The sequence below is a fragment of the Melospiza georgiana genome, chromosome 11 (genome assembly GCF_028018845.1).
Source record: "Melospiza georgiana isolate bMelGeo1 chromosome 11, bMelGeo1.pri, whole genome shotgun sequence".
Classification (NCBI taxonomy): Eukaryota; Metazoa; Chordata; class Aves; order Passeriformes; family Passerellidae; genus Melospiza; species Melospiza georgiana.
The window spans coordinates 19,692,795-19,717,615 of NC_080440.1; the positions used below are offsets into that span (position 1 = coordinate 19,692,795).

A 24,821-nucleotide genomic window follows, 5' to 3' on the forward strand; every position below is an offset into this window, starting at 1 on the left:
TCCCCCTGGCATGGGTGGGAGCGATGGAAAGACAAGGGCAAAAAAAGGCAAATGAATGGGAAAACCATCTCCCTAGGTGTGAGGCAGGTCTGCAGAAGGACACAGAGGAACACAAAGGACAATGTGTGTGTTTCTCCACGGCCAGATGTGTGCCAGGGGCTGCCCAAGGGAACAGGGCTGGAGAGGGCTCAGCCCTGCCCTCACTCTCCACGATGCCCTCAGCTGACAGAGGCACTGGGACAAGAGGCTCTCATGCTCTGATGTTGAGGAGATTTTGCAGAATGGCCCTTATTACAACTTTTTGCTATAACATCTGTCTGAAATTTATTCCTCTCCTGAATCTAAATGATATAATTGACTGAATAACTGGTACAGAGAAATAACAGAGAAGGAAAGTCTGTTTGGGATATCTTGGAAGAAACGTAAAACTGTGGGCCCATTAAGAGCTCCCTGCCCTGCTCTGGTCCCCCAGAGTGAGGAGAAGGAGCGAGGCCCAGGCTGAGCCATCCAAGGCCTGTCCCTGCCCCAGGCTCACACAGGAATGCTGGCACAGGCTGCCAGCACCTGCAGTGACCCACAGACATGTGTTTACACACAAAGACATTGTACACCACTTCCTCCCTGCTCCACAAAGGGAACAATTTAAAATACGAGGTAAAAACATCTCTCTCACCCGTGTTCTGCTATTTCAACTCTGTTATGTACATTCCAGTCCAAGTAAAACCTGATGCTTCTTTCTGGAATAGACCCACTCAAATTTCCAGCAAACACACAGAGGAACATTTCTTCTTCTTTCCAACAGCTCATTTGATCTTGCTCAGTCTCTGGGATCACTGGATCTCCCAAGGAATACAACAGCAGAGTGCAGAGAGGTCAGATTTTATCGAGGCAGGAGCAAGTAAAGCTGAGCAGAGCAGAGCAGGCCTTGCTCCGACAGGTCACAGCAAGGCCATCTCCATCCTGGGGAACACACCAATAATCTGAGTTTTCACACATACAGAACAGATGCCCCAAGTCAGCTGTAATTCTTTATGAGGTTTGCAGCTGTTGTCTTCCTCATGAGTTTATCAGCCTGCACAGCTCTCGTGTAGCTGCTCTTAATTCACCTCAACCAGGCAAGGGGTGGGGGAGCCACAAAAGAGCAAAGGGAGTAAATGAAACCTACTCAAAAGAAAAGAAAAAGAAATACAGCCGAGGCCTGAACTCTTCCCACTGAGGCCTCCTGTGCACAGACACACAAACAGGTTACCCAGCCAAAAAAAGGGAAAGAACATTCCTGGAGGTGGGGACTGGGCCTTTGGGAGCTGGACCAGGTGAAGGAGACCAAAATTCCAGTGAAAGCCACTGACACCAGTGAAAGCACATCCCCCTGCATGTGGGGCTGAGGCTGCTCAAGCCCAGGCACAGGCACTGCCCCAGGGCAGAGCTGAGGGCGCAGTGCTGGCTGCTCCTGCTCCCCCCTGAGCTGACAGCCAGAACTCTGTGGGCTGGGAAAAGGTTAAACCCTCCTCTGGTTCATCTGGAAGCAGAAGAATGTGAAGTTATCTCCTGAAATCCTTGCCCATGTTTTGACCAGCTGCACTGAGCAACCCTTTCTGAACTTTCCCAACTACAGATGAAGACACCCTTCTTCCTAGCAGAGCATTTTCCTTTAATAGTATGCAAAGCCTTCTCTAAAACTTTCTTCATCAATTACCTGTCCAGAAAATGAAGAGCTGGTGCTAAGAGCTGCCAGATCCTTAATATGATTGACTGTGGCTGGTTTTAGTCAGCAAAAGGTCTCCCGGTAACAAATGACTTGTCCATTTGTTCTCTGACAAGAAGCACAGTCGAGGCCTGGCTATCATTTGTGCTCAATCAAATCCTAATGCTGATGGAAAACTCTGGGTTTTGGTGACTCCTGATGTGCCCCAGTGGGGCTTGGAGAAATGTGTCACCCCTGAACGTGTGCAGGATGGATCTGGAAGGCCTGGAGCTGTAAGATAGGAATTAACTGGAATGACAAATTGCACAAGCCTGTGTTTCTCAGCTGGCACTTCCCTGTTACATGGTTACAAAACTGTTAACTATGGAAAACAAAAGATGGATGGAAGATCTTTTACTAAATGGTTTTTATAGGAAAAAAAACAAAGATAAGTTTGATGTAGGCAAGCTCACAAATAGGCCTTGTTTTACAGCTGGGGAACGTAAATAAATTTTCCCTGCTAATGGGGTTTTATGGTCTCAGATACAGAAAGATTTGCCCTTCATTTTAAGGACATCCAAATTAAAGGAGTGACTTGAAGTGGTAGAGACTGGCCTGGGGATACAGTGAATACCTCTCACCATATAGGTGATGCTTACAAGATTTTTTGATACAATTTTTACAACATAATAAAATTGTTGAATATGGCATAAAAACATGTTAGATTTAATATCTCCATTTCTTTTTGTGTACACATCAATCAAAATAAGATCTACTGTAGAAAAGAACAGGATTTTGTTTTGTCAAGAAAGGTTGGACCCTTGAGGTCCCATCCAACCTAGGATTCTAGTATTATTAAACTGAAGAGAAATAAACCTCCATATCTTGTAGCTATGTTTTTCCTTCAAAACATTTTGCAGAATAATTACAGCTGAAAGGAAGCTCAGAAAATTGCAACACTGGAGCTTTTTGGGGACAGAAAAAAAAAAAAAAACACCAAAAAAACAAGCCAAAAAGAAGTTCTGATATTCATTTCTAAGTTCTAATAAATACTTCAATTATATTATGCTTTGCCAGATCTGGCCTCTAACTTTGGATTTCATCCAGTTCCCTGAAGAACCAGAGGAAATCGAGCTCAAAACTTTGGTTGTGCTCTTTTTTAAATGGTAAAATACAACCCACCAATTTCACTGGCATTTTTCATTTGGCAACACCACTGGAGGCATTTTCCTGAAGCAGAGAAGCAAATCCCTTTTTTGTCTATTTAAAACTGCAAGTTATTGCTCAGGGACATGCCCAAGCTTTTAAACAAGGAGCAGTAATTATCATTTCATTATTTCCATTTGGACATTCCTTTAAGAATTACAAAGCTTCACATCTGCACTTACATATCATAGAGTGAGGAACAGACGAACACCAACACTTTCAAAGACAACTACTAAAAATGGCAACGTGAGCTTTTACCTTAAAGTGTAACATTCTGGCAAGGCCTTGGTCTTGCAAATATTCAGCACATGAGCATTCCTACTAAAGCAAGATTAATCCATAGGCTTTTTCACTGGTGGAGTTTCCTTTTATTCATATATATATTAAGGCAACATATTATGAAAGTTGGAAGGAGGAAAATAACCTGGGAGCAGGAGGTGGGGTCCCCATCAGTGTCCGTGGATGGCCCTGGACTCAGCACCTCAGCAGAGACACCCCAGTGAGGCCGCTGGCCCGGCCAAACCAGAACTTTGTGTCAGAAAGACGAAATCATTCCAGGTTTTTTTTTCCCAGTATTCCCACATGAACACCTTCCCTCTCTAGTGCAATACCCTGCAGAAGTGACTACACCTAAAAATAATTGCTAAGAAAAGGTTCCAGCATTTATCACAAGGTCTGTACTGCCTTTCTAACCCTTCGTTTGTTCGCTGGCAGATGATGATGTACAGAATTGCATAGGAAAACAGAACATAAAAAGATAAAAATTAACTTAATTTACACAACCAATAAGAAAGTTTAAAGCAACGAAAGAAAAATAATATAAAGGCTAGATACATGAAATGCCAGTTCAACGGTATTAAGCTTTGGTAGAACAGTTAAAGAGCATAGCACCAATAAAATCCAACGTCAGCAAAGGCTTCAGTAGGCATGAGCTGTGATGAAAATGTAGATTTTGGCAAGAAAAGTGGTGTAGGTTCCCTGGCGCCAGAGTTTCATTTCCACATCCAGCAGGAAGTCCTTGGGCTCCTTGACCTGGCGCTGCAGGTAGACGATGCCGGTGTAGGCGTTGAGGCGGCGCGTGCTGAAGAAGCCCTCCTCGTTGCCCCGCGTGATGGTGAGCGCGATGCTGTCCCCGGCGTAGGCGGGCGAGGGCCCGATGCGGAAGATGTGCGCGGGCACCACGATGTTGGTCTGGAAGTTGAGCTGGTAGTAGGTGATGCGCACCGGCGTGTTCTGGCACTCCAGGTAGTTGAAGCAGTTGATGCGCTCACACCTCCTGGGGAAAGAGGAGAGAGGCACCTTCAGCGGCCAGGGAACAGCAGGGAAAAACCTGAAAGCCTGGGGGCACTGCCAAGGATGGGACTGACTGATGTTGTGGTGTGATGTAATAGCCTGTCTCAGTCATCCTGGTCCTTTCCCCAGGTGTGCCAATCACCTCTCCCTTCCCCTCCTTTGCTCTCTGCTAAGTGCTGTCCGTCAACCTTGGCATTCCAGAAAGGGCGTCGTGTGATTGGCAGAGTTCAAAAGATGCCTCTCAGCCCTGGGGACATTGGGCCACCAGGTGTCATTTGTCCCCTGAGACTTCTCCCCCTTACCTCATTGGTGGGACCTCTACCCCTTCCCTACCCCTCTCCCTGGGCTTAAAAGACATTGCAACCACATGGTTCCTTGGTTCTGTTGGAGCTGTTGCTGGATTCAGAGGCCTGTAGGCCAGAATAAAGCTCTGGATCGAAATCCTCCAGCAGAACCGACTCCTTTTCCTTCACCATCACCTAAAGCCTTTCCACCAGAGGTAAACCTGAGCTCCTGCATGCCTGGACTCCTGCATCCCACGCACCCAGCTGCAGCATCCAGCCAGCCAAAGGTGTCTCTGAGGTGAAACCACCACAGCTGCCGCCTTTGATCAAGCAGCAAGGGCCAGACAAGCCCAGGCATGTTCCATCCGGCTATATTGGTATTTAATTCCAATACCTTAGGATTTCAGCTTTTATATTTTTCATACATTTGTAATCCTGCAATTGTTTATTGTATAACTCTGGGTGTATAACTGGGTGTAAACTCCACACCCAGTGTCAGCTGCAGCTTTCCCATTTTGGGCAGACACAACAATTCCTCTCTGGGCCTGGCAATCAAGGACACCTCACTGCCTCAGGCCCCCAGAAATGGAAACAAGTGAGTTTGGGGGGAACAAACGTGGGGTAAATGACTTCATTATCTGAAGCTGTATTTGGAAGATTAACCCCCAATATGCAAATGGACCAAACTTATAAAAGTATAAAAACCTGTGACCTGTGACTAGACATTTTGGGTGTAGCTCCTGGGGGGTTTTTTTCTGCCCTAAATGTACCTGAAGGCCCTTCAATAAATATAACAGCTTTTTATTCTCTTAGTTTTGTCTGGCCTCTGTTGTAGGTAGTCCCACCAGGACAAACGGCATTCCCAGACCTCAGTGTGTGATCACAGCTGCTTGTTCTGTGCTGCCAGTGCCCAGGACATCTCTGGGTGTGCAGCTGAGAGCAGCACAGCCCGAGGCACAGATCACAGCCTGGGGAGAGCGAGGGGAAGCTCCACAGGAACAGCCAAGCCAGGCTGAACGGCACAGAGCTGGGCTGGGGAGCCAGGGGCTCATCACCAGCAGGGCTGGGGCACTGCTCCAAGAAAACAACAATGAGACCCCTTGAAAAGGTACCTGAAACACCTTGGGAAACAAACTCCTCAACTGGAAAAGCTGCTCAGTTCTGTAAGGCAGGAAAAGTATGTTTTAAGCCATAAGCAACTAAATATTGGTTCCCAAAGCACTGGCAGCCACCAAGGCAGAAAATGGGCAGGGAGATTTTGGGGCTCCTGAGCTGCTGAGGAGCTGGGGATGTGCCTTTCCCAGAATCCTGTGGCCTGGCAAGCTCAATATCCTGCTCCCTTTCAACATTCCCTGAGGAACTGCAATGTGAGTATTGAGCAGGGAGCCCCAAACCCCCTGTCAAAGTGGAGCACTGAGCAGCCTGGCTGCTCCTGCTCTGATACAAACAGCACAGAAGATCGTGCTTTAAAAATTAATTATAAACAGAGCCATTTTAGAGCTGCAAGGAGAGCTGCAGGCTCTGGTCTCTGCTGTTCCAGCAGCAGCTCAGGGCAAACAGGGGCTCCAGGGCTTGAGAGAATGAAGGATAACCAGACACAAACTCTGCATGGGGAAGGTTTATGAGCTCCAGGTACCAAAGCAGCCTTTCAGAGCTCTGAGCACCCACAGTCACCCACAAAGGAAGCACCACAGAGCAGCAGAGGCACTGGGCTGGCTCTGGTGCTGCCCCAGGGCCATACTCACATGTCAGACACCTTCCTGTAGTTGGAAGGGCACTCGAAGGACAGGCAGCGGAAGCTGCCCTGGATGTTGTAGCAAGTCTCTGCAGATGAACAGTTGTGGCTTCCTATTGCACACTCATCAATATCTAAGAAGAAACGCAAGAAAAAGATGCTCTAAGTTCAAAAGTAAGAATTAGTTCCTAGTATTTTTCAGGAATAAACAAACCCCACCAGGATATAATTGAGCCATGCTAAAAGACAACAGGACCTTCTCACTGATTTTGAGACTGGAGAAAGCTGGGCTGTGCCAGAAGAATGCATCTGGGCATGAAGGTAGCTCTGGATTAAAGCAGAGCAACTAAAATAAATCTGGAGATAAAGCAAGCAAAGGCAAAGTGGTCACCGCTGTCCTACAGGATCCAGGAGATGTGGAACATGGGAACTCAGAACAACCCTTCAGAACAAGGCACAGAGTTCAGAAAACCTAAATAAAAGTATCTCCCCCTAATGAGATGTAATTACAGAAAACATAATAAAGAGCACTTAAAAGCTCCAAAGAATAATGTGGCTACCTAAATAACACACAGCCACAAGCCCAAGCCATGGGCCTGAAAATGCTGGAAGCCAGATGCAGAGACAAGGATCCAGCCTGAGCAGGAAGCATTGGCAGAGCCCTGGCAGTCATACTGTGTACTCCCAAACGTCTAGACAATGCACAGAGGCTTTAAAATGAAATAAATTCCAACAGACAAGGCATGTGGACTGTGTAGGGCCCTGCAGCTCTGCCAATTCTCACAGAGCAGAGACTCTTAGAGGGAAATCACAGCCTTCCACTCCCTCCATTCCCCTGGGATGAGAACTGATCTCACACACTGAACCGGCTGGTTTAAAAGTCTTGCAAAGAAAAGTATACAATAGGAAATAGGAGGGAATCAAAGTCAAGTAAATCCCTTGCTGGTTCTCAGCAGTGCCCGTAGGTGAAAAGAAAATTTCTTCCATATTGCAATCATTGTCATGAAAGCACTCCCTGTACCACTCTGGCTGCGCTGCAAAACACCACAGGCAGTTTCTGCAAAAAAGATCCATATGTTGGGCCATGAGATACAACTCATCTTTTGAAAATAGGGTACAAGGAACATTCCACCAGTAACTCTTCAGAACTGGTCAGATGATGAGCAACTGGAGCCAGATCTTTAGCTGGGGGGGAACCAACACCATCTCCCTGCACGAGGAGCCAACAACAGAGCCAACACCAACCCAGCCTTCCTTTGACCACATTTTCAGACACATCTCAGTATCTGCCCAAACCTGTGCCTACAGACCTGCAGAGCTCCAAAAAGGGGTATATCCAGGGGAGCTGCATTTTTCTAAAGGTGAACTTTATGTAAGAATTTAAGTGCACATGGATATTACTGCAATCATACTTAAAAACACATTTGAAAATATTTTAAAATGTTTCTAAAGGATTTTAATTGTCATTTCATCTGCTTCACTGCTCCACAGTCGTGATTAAGTCTGCTCATGCTGCTCAGGATTTACACAGAGAAAATTCACTGCCGTTAGCAGTCAGAATTCAAGCACAGGAGATACATAACCAAATTCTTCATTACATGAAGGGTTCCTGAAAGAGCCAGGGCAGGAAATGCCTGGCAGTTGGTGTAAGGGCTGCAGGAATGTGCAGAGGACTAAAGGTAATCAGATCCTCCATCAGGTTACACTGGCAGTGCATCGTTTGCAAAGGGGCGCTCAGCTCAGAACCACACAGCTGCACACCAGATGAAAACCACCCGACTCCCAGGAGACATCTCCACAATTCTGAGGAAAAGGGGTGTGTGAGGGGAGGGTACTTGTCATTTCACTAACATTTATTAATGCCAGCACGATTAAGCTTAGGTGACACTGCTGGATGGTCAAGTTTCAATTACAGCACCAACATTTAATCTCCCAGTTTTCTGGAGAGGAAAACTGTAACTCATAAAGCAGCCACAGATTTCTGCATCTGGCACCTCTAATACCCCTGATCATTGAGTGCTGTTCCAAAGGTGCACACACAGCTCACGTGAGCCATCAAGTGCCTCAGTTTGAGGGATGAAGTGGGCTCATGGGGAATTCACTGAAGCAATTAGCTCACGCTGACAGCTCAGTTGCCACAGCACTTTCCTCTAGCACAGGAAAACTGACTTTGCAGACACCAATATTTGGCAACTTTGTCGAAGACTGACTTTGGAACGGCGACTGATCCAAAACGTGGGGGTCTGACTGAGCAGCTGCAAGGGCTGAGCTCACTGCAAGGCTGTTAGTGCTGTTACCTCTGCAGGTCCTGCCGTTGGCTGCCATGGTGTAGCCCTGCTCAGGACAGGCGCACTGGTAGCTGCCGGGCACGTTGACGCAGCGGAAGGTGCAGAGGATGCCGGCGCTCTGCGCGCACTCGTCAATGTCTGCGCAAAGAACACAGTCACAGCCCAGCACACAAAACAGACAGAACACACCAAAAAACAAAACACGGGTCTGCAAAGGCAGGCTGCAGGACACCGGGAAACTCTCACCTGACACATTTATAACATATTGCTAAATGCGAGCATAACCATGGAGGTCTGGCATTGCTTTGGTGCTTTCTGAAATGCTGAACACCAGCCTGCTCCCAGAAATACTGGCTGCGAGCAGTACCCACTCATGGGAAGGAATAATGAGGGGGGGCATGTCTGAGTTTGAAGCACTGTCTCTCTCTGGTGCCTCTGTAATTGAGAGAATCATGGAATCACAGACTGGCTCAGGCTGGAAGGGAGCTCAAAGCTCATTCCCCTCCTTGCCATGGGCAGGGACACCTTCCACAAGACCAGGCTGAACCTGGCTTTGAACACTCCAGGGATGTTAAATCTCTCTGGTCAGCCTGTGCCAGGGCCTCACTCCCCTTTCAGCAATGCATTTTTCACCAGGCTTCCCTGTGCTAGGAAGGGTGTTGGCTTCTTCACCATTCCTTAAACAGAGACTCTCCAGTGTGTCAGTGCTGGTAACTTCAGCTGAAGAGGTAAACCGTTCCTCTCCATTCTGACACTCTGCTCCTCATTCACTACGAGCAGCAGCCAGAGCAAGCCTTCACTCAGCAGTGCAGGTGTTCATTGATGCAATACAGGAATATCTTCCCACCCGATTTCTTCAGTCAGCTCTGCCCCCATGAAAGCATTACAACAACCTCCCTGGCTGTGCAGTCCCACAGGTGTGCTCCACCCACTGAACTGCCCTGTGCAGCAGCTGAGGGACCTTCTGCAGCCTCTGTGGCAGCTGTAGCTCACAACCATCCTCAGGCACCACCTGCAGCATCAGGGGTCAGAGAGTTCCTGCTACAGAGAATAAACACGCGCCCCTGCCCTGGTGAGGCAGCACCTTACCTTTACAGGAATGCCCATCCTCTGCCAGCTGGAAGCCTTGCCTGCAGTAGCACTGGTAGGAGCCATACACATTGGCACACTCCTGGCTGCAGGGACTGTTATCACACTCATTCACATCTGCATCCAAAAACAAACACACAGAGATGGTCACAGTGCTTCAGAACAGCATCTTCCACCCTTTCCTGCCCCTGAAAACCTTTACCTTGCAGCCACAGTGACTAAGGAAGGACTAATTTGTCCCTATTTTTTCTGCTCCCTAGGCAGAATGCCAAGAAGCTGGAGCATGTCTGTTGCACCTGAATTTCATTTCTCCATATGCCAATGGAAACACACACACATGCAGACATTTGTTTCAGACTTCACAGGTTTCAGTTCACTAAAATACGTAACTGTTGCCCTAAAAAATCATGGAGAACTCAAAAATTTTCCATTCAATTCAAAGTCACTTTTTGTAAGTTTTGTCACTACCAAGTTTCATCTTTATCAAAATTTGAATGATTTCCTGTTTTAACTTTGTTCTGTTCTCCTGTCATCTGAAAGGAAAGCAAAGAGTACATGGGGAAAGAAAGAAAAGGGAGAAACTTGCTGACACTCATCTGACAACTCCAGTGTTTGAGGAACGTTTGAAGGAGCTAAGATGTTTAGCCTGGAGAAGAGGAGGCTTAGGGGTGACCTTATTGCTCTCTACAACTTCCTGAAGGGAGGTTGCAGACAGGTGGGGTCGGTCTCTTCCACTGGGCAGCACTGACAGAACCAGAGGACACAGTCTCCAGCTACGTCAGGGAAGGTACAGGCTGGATATTAGGGAGAAAATTTTCACCAAAAGAATAAAGTACTGGAATGCTCTTCCCAGGGAGGTGGTAGTATCACCATCTCTGGATGTGTTTAAAAAACAACTGGACATGGCCCTTGGTGCTATAGTCTAGCTGAGGTGTTAGGGCATAGGTTGGACTTGATGATCTGAGAGGTGTCTTCCAACCTCATATTCTGTGATTCTGTGACTGCAAATCTGAGCACACAAAGGTCACTGCCTTTGTATTTCACCTCAAGGCCTCCTGCCAGGTCCCCAGTTCCCCAGCAGCTCGTTCCCCACGGAGGAGCAGCGGTACCTTCGCAGTGCTTGCCGTCGTAGGAGAGGCGGAAGCCGGAGGAGCAGGAGCAGTGGTAGGAGCCGGGCGTGTTCTCACACGTGTGCTGGCACAGCCGCCCAGGGTAGTTCCAGCACTCGTTGATGTCTGCAGCAACAAGAGCAAACCCACAGTCAGCTGAGGGACACGAGCAAATGAGGTGCAGGAGAGGATTTTTTAAAGTGTCAGAGATTGGTTTTGTAGAGCGTGAAGTGCCGCAAGCTCGGGTCGGAGGCTGTGAGACTCCGAGCTCTGATTGCTGCACAGGGGGGACAAAAGACAAAGTGCTGTATCATGGCTCTTGGGAGGACAGTGCTGGAACCTTCAGACAGACAAACTGCCACAGCAGAGAAGCACAACCCACAGGGAAGGACTCTGCAGATGGTTTAAGTGACAACCTGTGGTTAAGGCAAGCCAAGGGTGCCTGATCCCAAATCCCAGCTGGGAGTGACAGAGCCCTGCATGTGCTGCACAGCCCAGCCCTGGAGGTGATGGCACCCTCTTCTGAGGCACTGCACAGCACAACCCGGGCTGCAGGGGTGCTGAGCACTGCACACCTCAGGCTGCAGCGGTGCTGAGCACTGCACAACTCATGCTGCAGGGGTGCTGAGCACTGCACAACATGGACTGCAATGGTGCTGAGCACTGCACAGCATGGACTGCAATGGTGCTGAGCACTGCACACCTCAGACTGCAGTGGTGCTGAGCACTGCACAACATGGACTGCAATGGTGCTGAGCACGGCACACCTCAGACTGCAGTGGTGCTGAGCACTGCACAACATGGACTGCAATGGTGCTGAGCACGGCACACCTCAGACTGCAGTGGTGCTGAGCACGGCACAACATGGACTGCGGTGGTGCTGAGCACGGCATACCTCAGACTGCAGTGGTGATGAGCATGGCACAACACAGACTGCAATAGTGCTGAGCATTGCATTGCTCAGGCTGCAGTGGTGCTGAGCACAGCACAACTCAGACTGCAATGGTGCTGAGCACTGCACACCTCAGACTGCAATGATGCTGAGCACTGCATAGCTCATGCTGCAGAGGTGCTGAGCACTGCACAGCTCATGCTGCAGTGGTCCTGAGCATGGCACACCTCATGCTGCAGGGGTGCTGAGCATGGCACACCTCATGCTGCAGGGGTGCTGAGCACTGCACAACTCATGCTGCAATGGTGCTGAGCACGGCACAGCTCATGCTGCAGGGGTGCTGAGCACTGCACAGCTCATGCTGCAATGGTGCTGAGCACTGCACAACTCATGCTGCAGGGGTGCTGAGCACTGCACAACATGGACTGCAATGGTGCTGAGCACTGCACAGCATGGACTGCAATGGTGCTGAGCACTGCACACCTCAGACTGCAGTGGTGCTGAGCACTGCACAACATGGACTGCAATGGTGCTGAGCACGGCACACCTCAGACTGCAGTGGTGCTGAGCACTGCACAACATGGACTGCAATGGTGCTGAGCACGGCACACCTCAGACTGCAGTGGTGCTGAGCACGGCACAACATGGACTGCGGTGGTGCTGAGCACGGCATACCTCAGACTGCAGTGGTGATGAGCATGGCACAACACAGACTGCAATAGTGCTGAGCATTGCATTGCTCAGGCTGCAGTGGTGCTGAGCACAGCACAACTCAGACTGCAATGGTGCTGAGCACTGCACACCTCAGACTGCAATGATGCTGAGCACTGCATAGCTCATGCTGCAGAGGTGCTGAGCACTGCACAGCTCATGCTGCAGTGGTCCTGAGCATGGCACACCTCATGCTGCAGGGGTGCTGAGCATGGCACACCTCATGCTGCAGGGGTGCTGAGCACTGCACAACTCATGCTGCAATGGTGCTGAGCACGGCACAGCTCATGCTGCAGGGGTGCTGAGCACTGCACAGCTCATGCTGCAATGGTGCTGAGCACTGCACAGCTCATGCTGCAATGGTGCTGAGCACTGCCTCGGGCCCAGGCCCAGGCAGGGGTCGCTGCCTGCCCTCCGAGCCCCACGCACCGATGCAGCTGCGGCTGAAGGCGTCGTACTGATAGCCCGTCCTGCAGTCACAGCGATAGCCCCCGGGCAGGTTGTGGCACAGCTGCCCCTCTCCACACCGGTGCACCCCAGTCTGGCACTCGTCCACATCTGCAGGGCCAGAAAGGGCATCAGCATCAGTACAGTTTGCTTAAAACCAGTGTTTGTAAAGAGACACAAAAAGGTCCATTAATGGCAGGGTTAGAAACTGGACAGGAGAAATACCACCAGCTTCTCCCTCCGTGCTCTTCTCAGGGGCAGTTGAGTCAAACCTGGGAAAAGCAGAGCCTTACCTTCATAGTGAAAATGGTAACTGGACTTGCAATGGGGTTCTCCCAGTATATTCTGCATTTCAGTGTAAGCACACTTTGATTCTGATCAAACCATGACATTTAAACACCCCATTCTGATGTTCTGCTATTCCATGAGTCACACTAAGCCATTTAAAGCAAAACAAGAACCAGCCAGAAATTCTGCTCATCCCTTCAATTAAAGCAATTGCTATTTTCATCTTCACCTGCCCTCTCAGTCTGCTCCTGCTGTCTACCTTTTGCTCTTTCCCAGTGTTGATTTTTTTCTTTTCTCAATCAGCTCCCATTTTCATATTCCCCACGGCCTCTCATCCAGAATCCAATACCAACAAATTAGTTGCTTCTCCCCTCACACACATCATTTCCAATCTCATTCAAACATCCTTGGAGGAAGATGAGAGTTTTCAATACAGGCTGATTTACAAGACTTGCAACATAACTAAATAGCTCATCAGCATCTAACAAATCCCTCTTACCATCTGTGACAAGAAGCATCAAAAAGTCTCATTAACCCTCAGAACTGTGTTTTACTTCAAATATTCCAAGCTCTGCCACTTTCTCAGCCAACATATCCTGTTTTTTTCCTATTGTTCACATCTTCAATTACTTTTACAACCCAAATCCCTGTTCATGTAATTGTGGAACCTCATCCAACTGGGACTCCTGCTTCAGATGCATTTGCAGGGGGCTTTGGCCACAAGCCATGGCAGGCAGGGCACTGAGGAGAGGGGCACCTGACCAGGCCATGGTGGGAAGAGTGGGGTAATGGGAATTAGCAGCATGCTAACAGGACTATCCTGTATTTGGTCAAGTTTCCAGTTCTTGTTTCCAGCTGGCTCCTTGCCTAGTTCATGTAAGGTCAGGTTCTGAGCTCACCTTTGTGATTGCACCTGTGTCCCTGTACCTGTCTGCATTTGCCCTGCCCAGGGATCTTTGGAATCCAGCCTCTGTAATCCGCACCATGTTTTGTTATTTTGGTTATTACAGTTTGTGTCTTCTGGGCTATTCCACTGTTCCCATTTCTCATTTTTCAGCAGCTCCTCCCGGCCGAGCTCACAGTGAGCTTCTGAGCCCATCTGTAATAATCATCAGGATGGATCTCTAGGCTGGAAATTCACCACACTGCCCTATTTGAATTCATAAATTTGAGCACTGAATCACTTCAGAGGGCTCCTGGGCAGTTCTCCATCACACAAGAGCCTTGGAGAGGCTGCACCCACACAGTCCCTGCTGGCACCGGGGCAGGGAGGGCCCCTCACCATGCAGGGACTCCTGACAGCAACTGAGATTTCTGCTGGAACACCGAGTTACCAGCTTTCTTTTAATCAGAGGTAGCAGCAAAACCAGGGAAGTCTCTAATGCAGATAATTTGTAAAGTAGCAGCTTTATTTGTAACGAACTGATGGGTGCACCCAGTTTGCTAGTTTGTCCAAAATTCTGCATTCCATTACATTCAGACTTTAATTAGTTCTAGGGCATTACACTATCAGAACTGTGCCATATTTCACACTTAGAGCAGTTTTCAGCTAAATCTAAGGCGCAGGTTTTAATAACTCATTTGCTAAATCAGAAAATCTGAGCATTTTAAAGACAGATGAATTCTCTAAACAGAGGAGATGACCCTACAAGTGTCGTTCTGCTGAAGAAACACGTGCAGATGATGTTTTTACTACTGTGAAATGAATAAATCTGATTCAGGGATCTAATTAGCTATTGTAATGCCTCACAGACACCAGTCTTTATCACAGAGCGAGGAAATTAGGACCATATGCTTTTCTTCTTTCTTCTCTGTGCTCTCTGCCTACTTAAAAAAAAAAGCCATTCAAAAAAAATACCAAACAACACAGACCAGCAATAGGGACAGAGTGCACACAGCAAAGACAGAGAAATCACTAATTAACATCAGTTATGTTTTCCCAAAGTCAAGCTAGAGAAGCCTCCTTATGGCTGCTCCTGAAGAGTGCTGTAAAGCAGAGACTGAAGGCCATCAGGAATCACAATGCATTGTGTTATCTCACTGTGCTCTAGAGCAGAGATGCCGGAGGATTAATGGCAATTTCCTCCTCTCTCCTGGATTTACACACAGTAACTTTTGTTTATAGGAACAGCTGGGGAGAAAAGCTGGATTCTTTCTGTTCCATCAATTTGAAATTTAGGAACATAACTTGCCCCAGCTATTAGAGAATCACAGAATCATTAAGGATGGAAAGGGCCTCCAAGATCACCAAGCCCAGCTGTTGATCCAGCACCACCATGTCCACCACTAAGCCATGTCCCCAAGTGCCACATCCATGTGGTTTTTGGCCACATCCGGGGATGGGGACTGCACCCTTGCCCTCGTGTGCAGAGCATGCAGGGCAAAGGCTGCTGGCACTGCAGCCAGGACAGCTGTGGTGCCAGGGCTGCCTTGGGGAGAAATGGCATTCAGGGAGCCTCTGGCACGGTGGTCACCCTAAAAACAACCTCGGGTAACCATGCTCCAGGTGGTGCAGCCATCCCCAGCCCAGGTGGCCTGGCTGAGAAAGGACTGATCAAAAGCAGCTGCAGAACTGTGTCTGCACAGAACTGAGGGGGACAGGGCTTTTGGAGCTTCTTTTTGTAAGAACTGAAATATCCCAGGCTGTAACAGGACAGCAAAGAACACTGCACTGCTTTGCCCTGAACTTACAAAACACAGTATTTGGAAGCTTTCTCAATTTCCTCAGTTGCACACATAACCTGTTCCTTCCAAATCTGCTACATCCAAATCTTCTCCACCTTTCCGCTGGCCATGCATGGTCTGGATAGTCCAGGGGGCAAATGAGGGGCGGCAGAGGATAATGAAGAGCAAAAAGGTGAATGCAGAAATATCTGTGGAAATGGGGTCTGGCTGTACCACCGGTGGGCACTACAAGCTGCTCACCATGGCCAAATTAATGGCTCTCAACACAGTTCCCACCCACCTGCAGCACTACAAAGCACATTTTGTTAATCTGCTATCCTTCCTTTATTCCAGGGGAAGGTAGGTAAAAACCATTGGGATACCACCACTAAGCAAACTGCTGCTTTGTCATTCCTTTTTTTCTTTTCCCCCACTGTCATTTCAGGATTCCCTATTTTATGTAACCTGAAACATGGGGAATCTGAGAACACCCAGCCAGCCCTGCCTTGGGCACCAGGGACTGAGCTTCCCAGCCCTTGGTGCCTCATGTGCTCATTTACAAACAAATGCTAACAAGCACTGAAATCTGCTATTCTGAGTCAGTAACTCCCTAAATACACTGTAACAAACACAAATCAGGATCAAGCTGCACGCCAGCCTATATGAATATTTCATATACTCATTCTCCTCAGAACTTTTTTCACACAGTGAGAATTTGTCCTCAACACCTTCACAAGTGGATGTAATGGGGAACACCACGCGCAGAACATCCCTACAAAGAAAATCCACTTGGCGCTAGTCTTGTGAGCCCCCAAAACCAGCATGCCCTGTTTACTGCTGATCACTTCACTTCCAGGGAGGTACTACAAAAACCACCCAGGCACTGTGGTCTTGACTGACAGGATGAGCTTAAAAAGTATAAAAACACACTCTCTCCAGAGTGGAAGTCAGTGAAATCTGCAGCCAAAACCAGTTGCTGAGCATACCAAGAGAAACTCCATGGAGCAACGAGACATCAGGATCCTGCAGCACAAACAAATCCCAGAGCTGCAGGGACAGCAAACTCCCACTCCTCAAACACATTCAGGAATCTGGAAGTAACCCCAAATATCTCTTTGGGAATGAAATAGAAGTTTCCCCTGGGAGAGCCCCCCAGCCCCAGGCTGCCTCACCGACGCAGCGCGTGCCCTCCTCGTTGGAGTGGTACCCTCTGCTGCAGCTCAGCGTGTTCCTCTGGCACGTGTAGGAGCCCACCGTGTTGATGCAGTTGAATCCTGGCTTGCAGGGCTCAGGGAGGGATGTGCACTCATTGATATCTGGTGAAGAACATGAACAGAGCAGTGAGAGACGCTGTGTAACCCTTCTGGTCTGCTTTCTCCCAGCTGTCACTTCTTTTTCTTCACTTCAGTTTCTCGTGCTACAAAGACAAGGCTGATGAAGGTCTGCTGTGGGGATGGCTCCAAATTCAACATGCAGCTATGGGCAGCAGCATGAAGCTCCCAGCAGGGTTTACAGAAAACTCTTATCTCCAAGGGGTCAGTGCACAGCTGCCAGGAGCTGCAGCACAGGGCACAGACCCTGCTGCCCACACTCACCCACACAGTTGCCCTCGGGGTCCTGCAGGAAGCCATCCATGCAGCGCTGCTTGGACTCACAGTAGAAGGAGCCCTCTGTGTTCTGACAAACAAAGTTCACCTTGCAGCTGTGAGTTCCTCTCCGGCACTCATCGATATCTGTTCAGCACACAAAACACCACACTGGGGTGAGCTCAGCTCTACCTTTCAGTGGCCTTCATGGACAGCTAACCCCCAGAAAGGAAATTAGGAGGCATTATTTTAACAGACACGTGTTACCAATGGGAAATCTGAGGGTTAAGTGTGTGTGCTGCTGGACATCACTTCAGGATTTGTCAGGTCCTACAGCAAATTTGATTCAGGTCCCTACTGCCTCATTCACAGCATCTCTTGCAACCCACAAATACCAAAATATCTGCACTTTTTTGCAGGCTACTGTAAAACAGTTTGTAAATATAATAATCATCTATAATCTAATTTCAAGACTAGAAAGTAAATTAGATTAGTAATAAATGTTGGAGATGCTCTAGAATCAGCCAACAGAACAAGGCATTCACAAAACAGCCTCTTCAAGTAAACCAAGCTTTATTTATGACAGCTGCTTATAAAGGGAGATTTCTGGTAATTTCTATTTTATGGCTTTATGTTCTACATCAAAAGCTAAGCTCTTTCCTTAGGCATCTCTTACTGCAGCTGTCAGGAAACTGTAAAACGTGTAAGTGTAAATAACAGTGAGTTCAGCCCTGAAGGCAGGGCACGTGTGTCCCTTGCACACGCCTGTGCTGCTGTGAGCACTGATGTTCCCTTCTTTGTTAGACCCCTACAGGGACAGGGGGTTGAAGAACAACTTCTTAACCCATTCCAAATGGTTACATGTAAATGTAAATTAATGGTGACAAGGATTCTGAACACAGGGAGGATGGGGTGTGAGCCCCATCTTCCATTCAGGCTGGGAATTTTTGCTGGAATCGTCAACAAACTGCACCAGCTGAGCCAGGTAGAGGAGCTAAGGGGGACTCCTCCATCAGGGAGATGTCAAATCCTAATTCAGAAGGTTTTATCCATGTTCTAAGTAATTTACAGTTATCCCTGGAAACCATTTCAAACGAGTGAATGTGCAGGAAGAGCCTGTAAAGCCCAACACCTCCGTGAAGAGCAGCCTTTTCTGGCTGCAGCAAGAGCAGAGTGCTGTGCAATCCTTTCCCTTCCCTTACCCACACACTCGCCGTCCTTCAGCTCGTGGCCGGGCTGGCAGCTCAGCTCCTGCAGGCAGCGGAAGGAGCCCATGGTGTTGACACAGTGCTCTCTCCTCTGGCAGGTGTGTCTCTCTGTCACACACTCGTTGATGTCTGTGAGGAAGAGGGAACAAATCAGTGCCACAGGGTGCCGAGGGATCTCCCTCTTCCTGCTCTGCTGGAAGGAGCAGAAAGCTCACGTGAAGGACACTCAATACAGGCTTTGTTACAGGGCTCTGATGATGGAAGATGCTTTTAGTCCGGGCTCTTTAGTTAGCACAGAGTGACTGAAGAGACACAAATCCCAGGGGGATTTATTTCCTCCTCCTCCCCTCTCCCCAAACGCCATGGGGATGGTGCAGGCACTGGGGACGGGGATGGACAGAACTGAGGAAAGGCAGGGTGGGCAGAGGATTGATGGCCAGCTGGTGGTGAAGGGATGGGAACTCCTGGACAAGGGAATGAGAAAGGGATTAATGCTCCTTGCTTCTCTCCAGGCTTCCACAGCCCAGGGCACTGAGCAGCCCTGCTGCCTCAGGCCAGGCTGGCACTGCCCAGGGATGGAGCTGAGGCTGCCTGTGAGCTGGGCCGTGCTGACACCTATTCCCTAAGGAATCAGCACTGGGACTGGATAGGCAGGAACTCATGGAGAGGAACCCTGATAGCTCAATCAAGCCTGTAAATCTGTATTTAGAGCTTTAAAGAGATTTGATTTCAGCAAGTGGAATAGTGAAAAAGTTCTTTTTAAGAAATCACTTGAACACATGCTTGCAGAGCATGGGACAGGGAAGGAATATGAAACACCTTTAAAATGATATGTTTTGATAGGCTTGGATGAAATAATCTAAAATTCAGATTTTGCTTATGTTAATAATGAAAGCTAGAATAGCATGATGAGCAAATACTTAGAAGCAACAAAAAGGGGCAGAGACTGGGAAGAAATTTTCTTGCCAATCTCCACAAAACCTCACACATTCCCAGTTCTATATAAAGCTAAGAATTGCTAGAGCTAACAAAAGCCAAATGTGACCAGCACCATTACCAGTCCTCTGGCTGCTCAGTGCATGAAGCTGTTTTCATACTATACAATAAAGCAAGTATTGTTTGAATCAGATTTTCATTTTGGCTGTAGAACCTCATTCTCAGATAAGTACATCAATATATGACTTCTCCTGTGGGGCACGAAAACAGGAAAAGCCATTCGAAAAGATTTTTGTATTTAAAAATGTGCCAGCTGGTTTTCTAGCAAAGAAATGAGGAGAAGCACCAAAACCCTTCAGTTCCTGGTGGGTTTGGATAACTGGTGATGTGCACTGAGTTTTGCAAGACCTGCATTAGCTTGGTTACATTCCACTTCTCACTTATTCCTATTTTCCTTTTGTGTTTTTTTTTTTTTCCTCACTGTTTGCCATTGCCACTCTCCACATGCCCTGGGCTTGCTTTCCAATGCTCCTGGTTAATCCACAGCAAGGTCCTGCCCATCACCTGGACCTTTCTACCTGTCCCACATGAAGTCTGAGCTCCTCCACTGAGGGGCAGCTCCCTGCCTGCCCCAAAGCTCCTGCAGGGTTGGTTATGTCCCCCAATGCCTGCGCAGTTTCCCACTTTCTATTAATTGGTATTATCACAATGGAGTAGAGTAAGAGTAATTTCACAAGTGATCTTGTGGGGGTAGCAAACCCCCCCCACAGGCTGGGAGAACATGAGGTGCTGTGGTAGATCCCTCTCACCTACTTAGACTTAGTTCTTTAAAAATTTTTAATTTTTTTAGAATTTATTTTAGAGGAAACCAGCAATGGCTGGCCACTTAATAGCACCCAAAGCACAGCACTTTCTGCTGGCTGTACCACAGATCTGAGATTATCTGCTCTTGCAAACCACAAAAAGGCTCTCACATAAACAAACTGACAGCATCACACTGCAGCTCATGAGCTTGAGTCAGTGCAGCACACGTCAAAAGGGAAAGTATGTTTGTGACACATGAACCAAAGAGGGTAGGAGGCATTCCATGTGATCAGCAGGTGGATATTGAGTAACAGGCATTTAAAAAGTTGTGATTTAACAGAGAGAAAAAAAAAATCTAATTGGATTTCATGTTTCGTCTATATTTTTGATTCAATTTTCAAAACTCTGAGTGCTTGAAAAACTTTGCAGAACTAGCTGGAACACATCTGAGGAAATTAAAATGACGGAAACTGGCAGATTACAATGCAGTGTTCTCACTGTCAATGGAAGTTTTGTGCACACGAGACACTGTCAAGTCCTTCAGTCTGACTGTGAGCAGGGCTGAGCTGCAAGGCCTGAACCCTGAGCCATGGCCAAGCAAAGTTCTGCTCTGCCTGTCCAGAGTCAGGGCAGGAGTCTCTGGATGTGCCACCAGGCCAGCTGCCAGCCCACCACAGCCCCCTGGCCAGTTTAGCATGCAAACATGCCTGGTTTTGTTAATTTTTCTAAACAAATTCCCAAATTTTCCATAGAATCCAGAGTGCCTGTGACCTGTCTCCCTCCAGTCCTGGAGCCAACTCCACCAGTCAGTAAGAGATGCCTGATAGGGCACTAGGAATAACAGGAGTTATGTTTGCAGCCCCAAATACAGCTAATTCCAACACTGGACCAGCTGAGGTATTCATCCAACCCCATTAAGGCTGTGAGGGAGGGTAAGATGATGTTTTCTTTAAAAAACAGGGGAAAGAGGAAAAATAACACAGTACTATACTGAAAACAAGTCACACGGTTAATTTTTGAGGAATCTACTCAGTGTCTGTGTGTGGCAGCAACATTCCTCACTCTATGTCAGCAAAACCCAGCATGAAATGCAACCATGTAATAACTCTTTTTTCTCCACAGAACTGTTGCTGAAAACAGCGACACACACATGATCCCTGAGCACATCTGCTGCACCCAAGAGCTGGCATTCCTGCCATCAATATTGTACCTACTGCTATTTATTTCAATATGCACTTTGACATCAAAACCTCACTTTGATGCACCTTCTATTAAAAAAGTGAAATGCAGACTTTTCTTGTGCTGCATCTGCGGTTTCTCATTATTTTTTCCTCTCCAAATGGCCCCAGCTCTGTTGGCTTTATGGGACACATCTGTGCAAGGCAGGCACTTTGTTATTTTGCAGCAGCCACCCTGTGGGTGCAGGAATAAGAGACCATATCGTGCTCCCTGTCAGGAGGGAACTGAGGTGGGAGCAGCGAGGACAGGAGCAGAGCTGTCAGTGTGCAGTGGGTGGTGGGAATGACTTTGCCTCAAAGTCACCAGAAAAGCAACAGTCAGCCTGGCTCTTATCTCTGGAGAGTACAGAGCTCCTAGCCCAAAGGCATTTCAGTGCCAAAGACACAGAGGGGCTGTGTGAGAGCTGTTTGAATAGCTCTGGGGGGACTCCTCTCTGTGCATGGCTGGCTTTTGGGCAATGCTGGCTGTCTGCTCCTCAATGCACCTGGAGTTACAATTCCCCACCTCTGGCTAAAGGGCACTGCACAGACCACAGATTATCAGCTGCTTTGTGGCTGTGCAAAGATTGCTTCTCCCGTCCCTAAAACATGCAAAGAGTAACATCCTTAAACCAACAAGAATTTGCTGACTAATTACCAAAGGTTTTCTGCTGGAGTTTGAGACAGTTCAAGGTGGAGAGCAAGCTGTTGGACTGGAAAGGATGCCCCAGGAGAACAAGGCAGTGAGCAAAACACAAACCACAGTGTATGCCTGTGGCTTTCCCCTTCGACTACAAAAGGTGGAAAAAATGTTAAACATGGCAAATGTTCTGGTGGCACCACACACGGAGCAGAGCTGGATGGGAGCAGGCAGCACACACAACAAAGGGAAGTTTTTTAGGTTATTTAAAAGGATACCTGTAAAAACTGCCCTGCATTAGAGGAACACAGAAGTTTGGTGTTCAGTAAGGGAGAAGAGCTTCACAAATGAGAGTAGTGGCTTTGCTTTCATGAGTAGTGCCCGAGGTTTATCTGGTATCAGCCACAATCAAACTGTTCCAATGTCAAGGGGCAGAGGGAGAACTGAGGCAAAGGAAGCACCTGGCACCTGCCCCAGCAGCTCCTGCAAGGCTGCAGACACAGGCACTGGCTTAGCTTCAGAGCACTCCTGGGAGAGGTGAAAAAGGACAGATCCACCCTTCCTGCACCGTCCAGGGAAAACATCAGGGGCGTCAGTGGCAGCAGCGGGAGCAGAGCTCGAGCAGGGGCTGTTCCTGGAGCTGCAGGCTCCCGAGCAGGAGTGTGGTGCCTGGGCACACCCTGGGCACCTCCAGCACCACCTTCAGCTCAGGCTGAGCTGTCTCATAAAGGCCTCTTTCCTTCCAGTGCTGCTCTCTCAGCCATTTCATTGGAATCAAATAATTTCATTCATTTCCCATTCTTACCAGTACCTCTGATTTCAAAATAAATAATAATAACAACTAAAAAATAAAAATCCAGTGCCAACAATTTAGGGAACACCCAAAAGGTGGTAAATCACAGTTCTTCTCTGGATTCTGACACTGCAGAAGTTTTCCTGCTGATGCCCAAATGCCACACAGTGCTTGTTAACCAGATGGGATCACTGAGCTTTAAAGAGAGGAGTAAAACCAAAGCTGTGGAGGTCAGAAAAACAGTGTTATACATGTAGGGAGGAGGACAGGGGTGGAAGAGAGCTCTGCATTCACACAGGACAGTAAAGCCATGGGCACTGATGCTTTCATGGATGACTGGAGGTCTCCAAGTGCTCCATTTTTCCAGGAGATGCTCCTGCTGCCTCCTAACCCAGACTCTACAAAAATACCCAAAAAAAGAAACTATTTCACATAAGCTGAGGTCCTGGCTGCTGGGAGCAAACTAAATCCTCATAAATAAACTTGTAAAAATTGATTGGTTTCTTCCATGAAGTCAAACAGCAGGGATGATTCAGCAGAATTATGATGCACCTTTGACTTTTACACAAAGAAACTTATGCCAGAATCAACAAAGGACTCATATGAATTTTAAAATTCCCTCCCTTTGGAAAGGATCTTTTCTAGACTCACACGGATTGTTGAGCTGTATTTCTGAAGTTCTGTGGTTTGGTGGTGTCTAGAACTTGGCAGTGTTGGACTGTGCAGAGGGACCAGCTGCCGTGACCCCTGAGCTCAGCCTGCGGCCAGCAGAGCTGCTGTGCTCCCCACCCTGTGGGCCCGGGGCTCCTGCTCAACGTTACCTGAACCTGACACGGCTGGGGAAACACCAAACAGCACAGGACTCATGGGGTGAAGGGCTGAGCAAATGGGGCACGTGTGATGTGTGTTTGTGCTGGGTGGCTCTGAGATGCCAGATGCAGGGATGGTGGGAGGTGCTGCAGAGCATGGAGAGCTGGGATGCTGAGGGAGGCCGCGTGCCTCTCGTCTTACCAACACATTTCCTATGCCTGTTGAGAATAAAGCCCTCTGCACACATCCCACTGTGGCTGACACAGGAGAATGATCCCAGAGTGTTCTCACAAAACTGTCCGCTGGAACAAGCCTGAGCACCTGTCAGGCACTCATCCAAGTCTACAGCAGCAGGGGCAGCCAAAAGGGAAAAACAGAACTCCATTAGAACAGTCCTGAAATGAAACAACATTTCTGTCACGCCGGGGATGGCGAGATGAAGTGTGCTGGGGCTCCCACATCAGCAGCAGGCTGCAATACATGCAGTGTTACACTGAAAATAGGGCTGGAATAAAACCTCAGAGATCATTCAGTCCTTGATCACACTCCTGTGCTTTTGCCATTCCAAAAAGAAATATCCTTTAAAAAATCCAAAAAGAAATATCCTTAAAATGCCTTAAAAACAGGCAGGCATTCACACAGAGACAGTGCACACTCCTTGAAAGAAACCTGTCACAGTGCACCACCACCCTCACCATCAGATCTTGACTTCAACAGAGGTTATAAATGTCCCTTGCCAATGTTTAAACTCACTGCCTCCACTGACAAATACAAATTTTTTCATTTCCTGTAGGAAAACGATTGCCTTGAAATGCCCCTTTTGACGCTGACATTAATTAATCAAATTAACTTCCACCATGCTTGGGTAAGCAGCGCACTGTGAATATTTCATCTGGTGATATTAAAATCCCATTTTCTTCACAGACTGTCTGGAATTTTATGAAAATGATTTGTTATTCAATAAGATCTAAGATTAAGAGTGATGTGGATCATTTGTGAGCAATTCTGAGCATTGGGAGCTCCTGCTTGTATTTCACTGTTATTGCTCCCTTACTTAGAGATTTATAATTAAGGATTGTCACAGGACATGGCTTCTGACCCCCGAGCCCTCCCTGGGCAAACACATCCCTTGTGACT

At 47.9% G+C, this 24,821-nt stretch overlaps 1 protein-coding gene across 1 annotated transcript in view; it reads right to left on the reverse strand.

Moving 5' to 3' along the window:
- Positions 1-2,339: 2,339 nt before the first annotated feature.
- FBLN2 (fibulin 2) overlaps positions 2,340-24,821 on the reverse strand; it is a 96,736-nt gene continuing 74,254 nt past the window's right edge. The window contains exons 9-18 of the mRNA XM_058031907.1: positions 23,886-24,026; positions 18,479-18,613; positions 17,286-17,423; positions 16,863-17,006; positions 12,721-12,849; positions 10,689-10,814; positions 9,580-9,696; positions 8,500-8,628; positions 6,213-6,336; positions 2,340-4,166 (exon numbers count right to left, since the gene is read on the reverse strand). Coding sequence (XP_057887890.1) covers positions 3,809-4,166; positions 6,213-6,336; positions 8,500-8,628; positions 9,580-9,696; positions 10,689-10,814; positions 12,721-12,849; positions 16,863-17,006; positions 17,286-17,423; positions 18,479-18,613; positions 23,886-24,026 — 1,541 coding nt within the window. The 3' untranslated portion in view covers positions 2,340-3,808. The remainder of the gene's footprint in view (positions 4,167-6,212; positions 6,337-8,499; positions 8,629-9,579; positions 9,697-10,688; positions 10,815-12,720; positions 12,850-16,862; positions 17,007-17,285; positions 17,424-18,478; positions 18,614-23,885; positions 24,027-24,821) is intronic.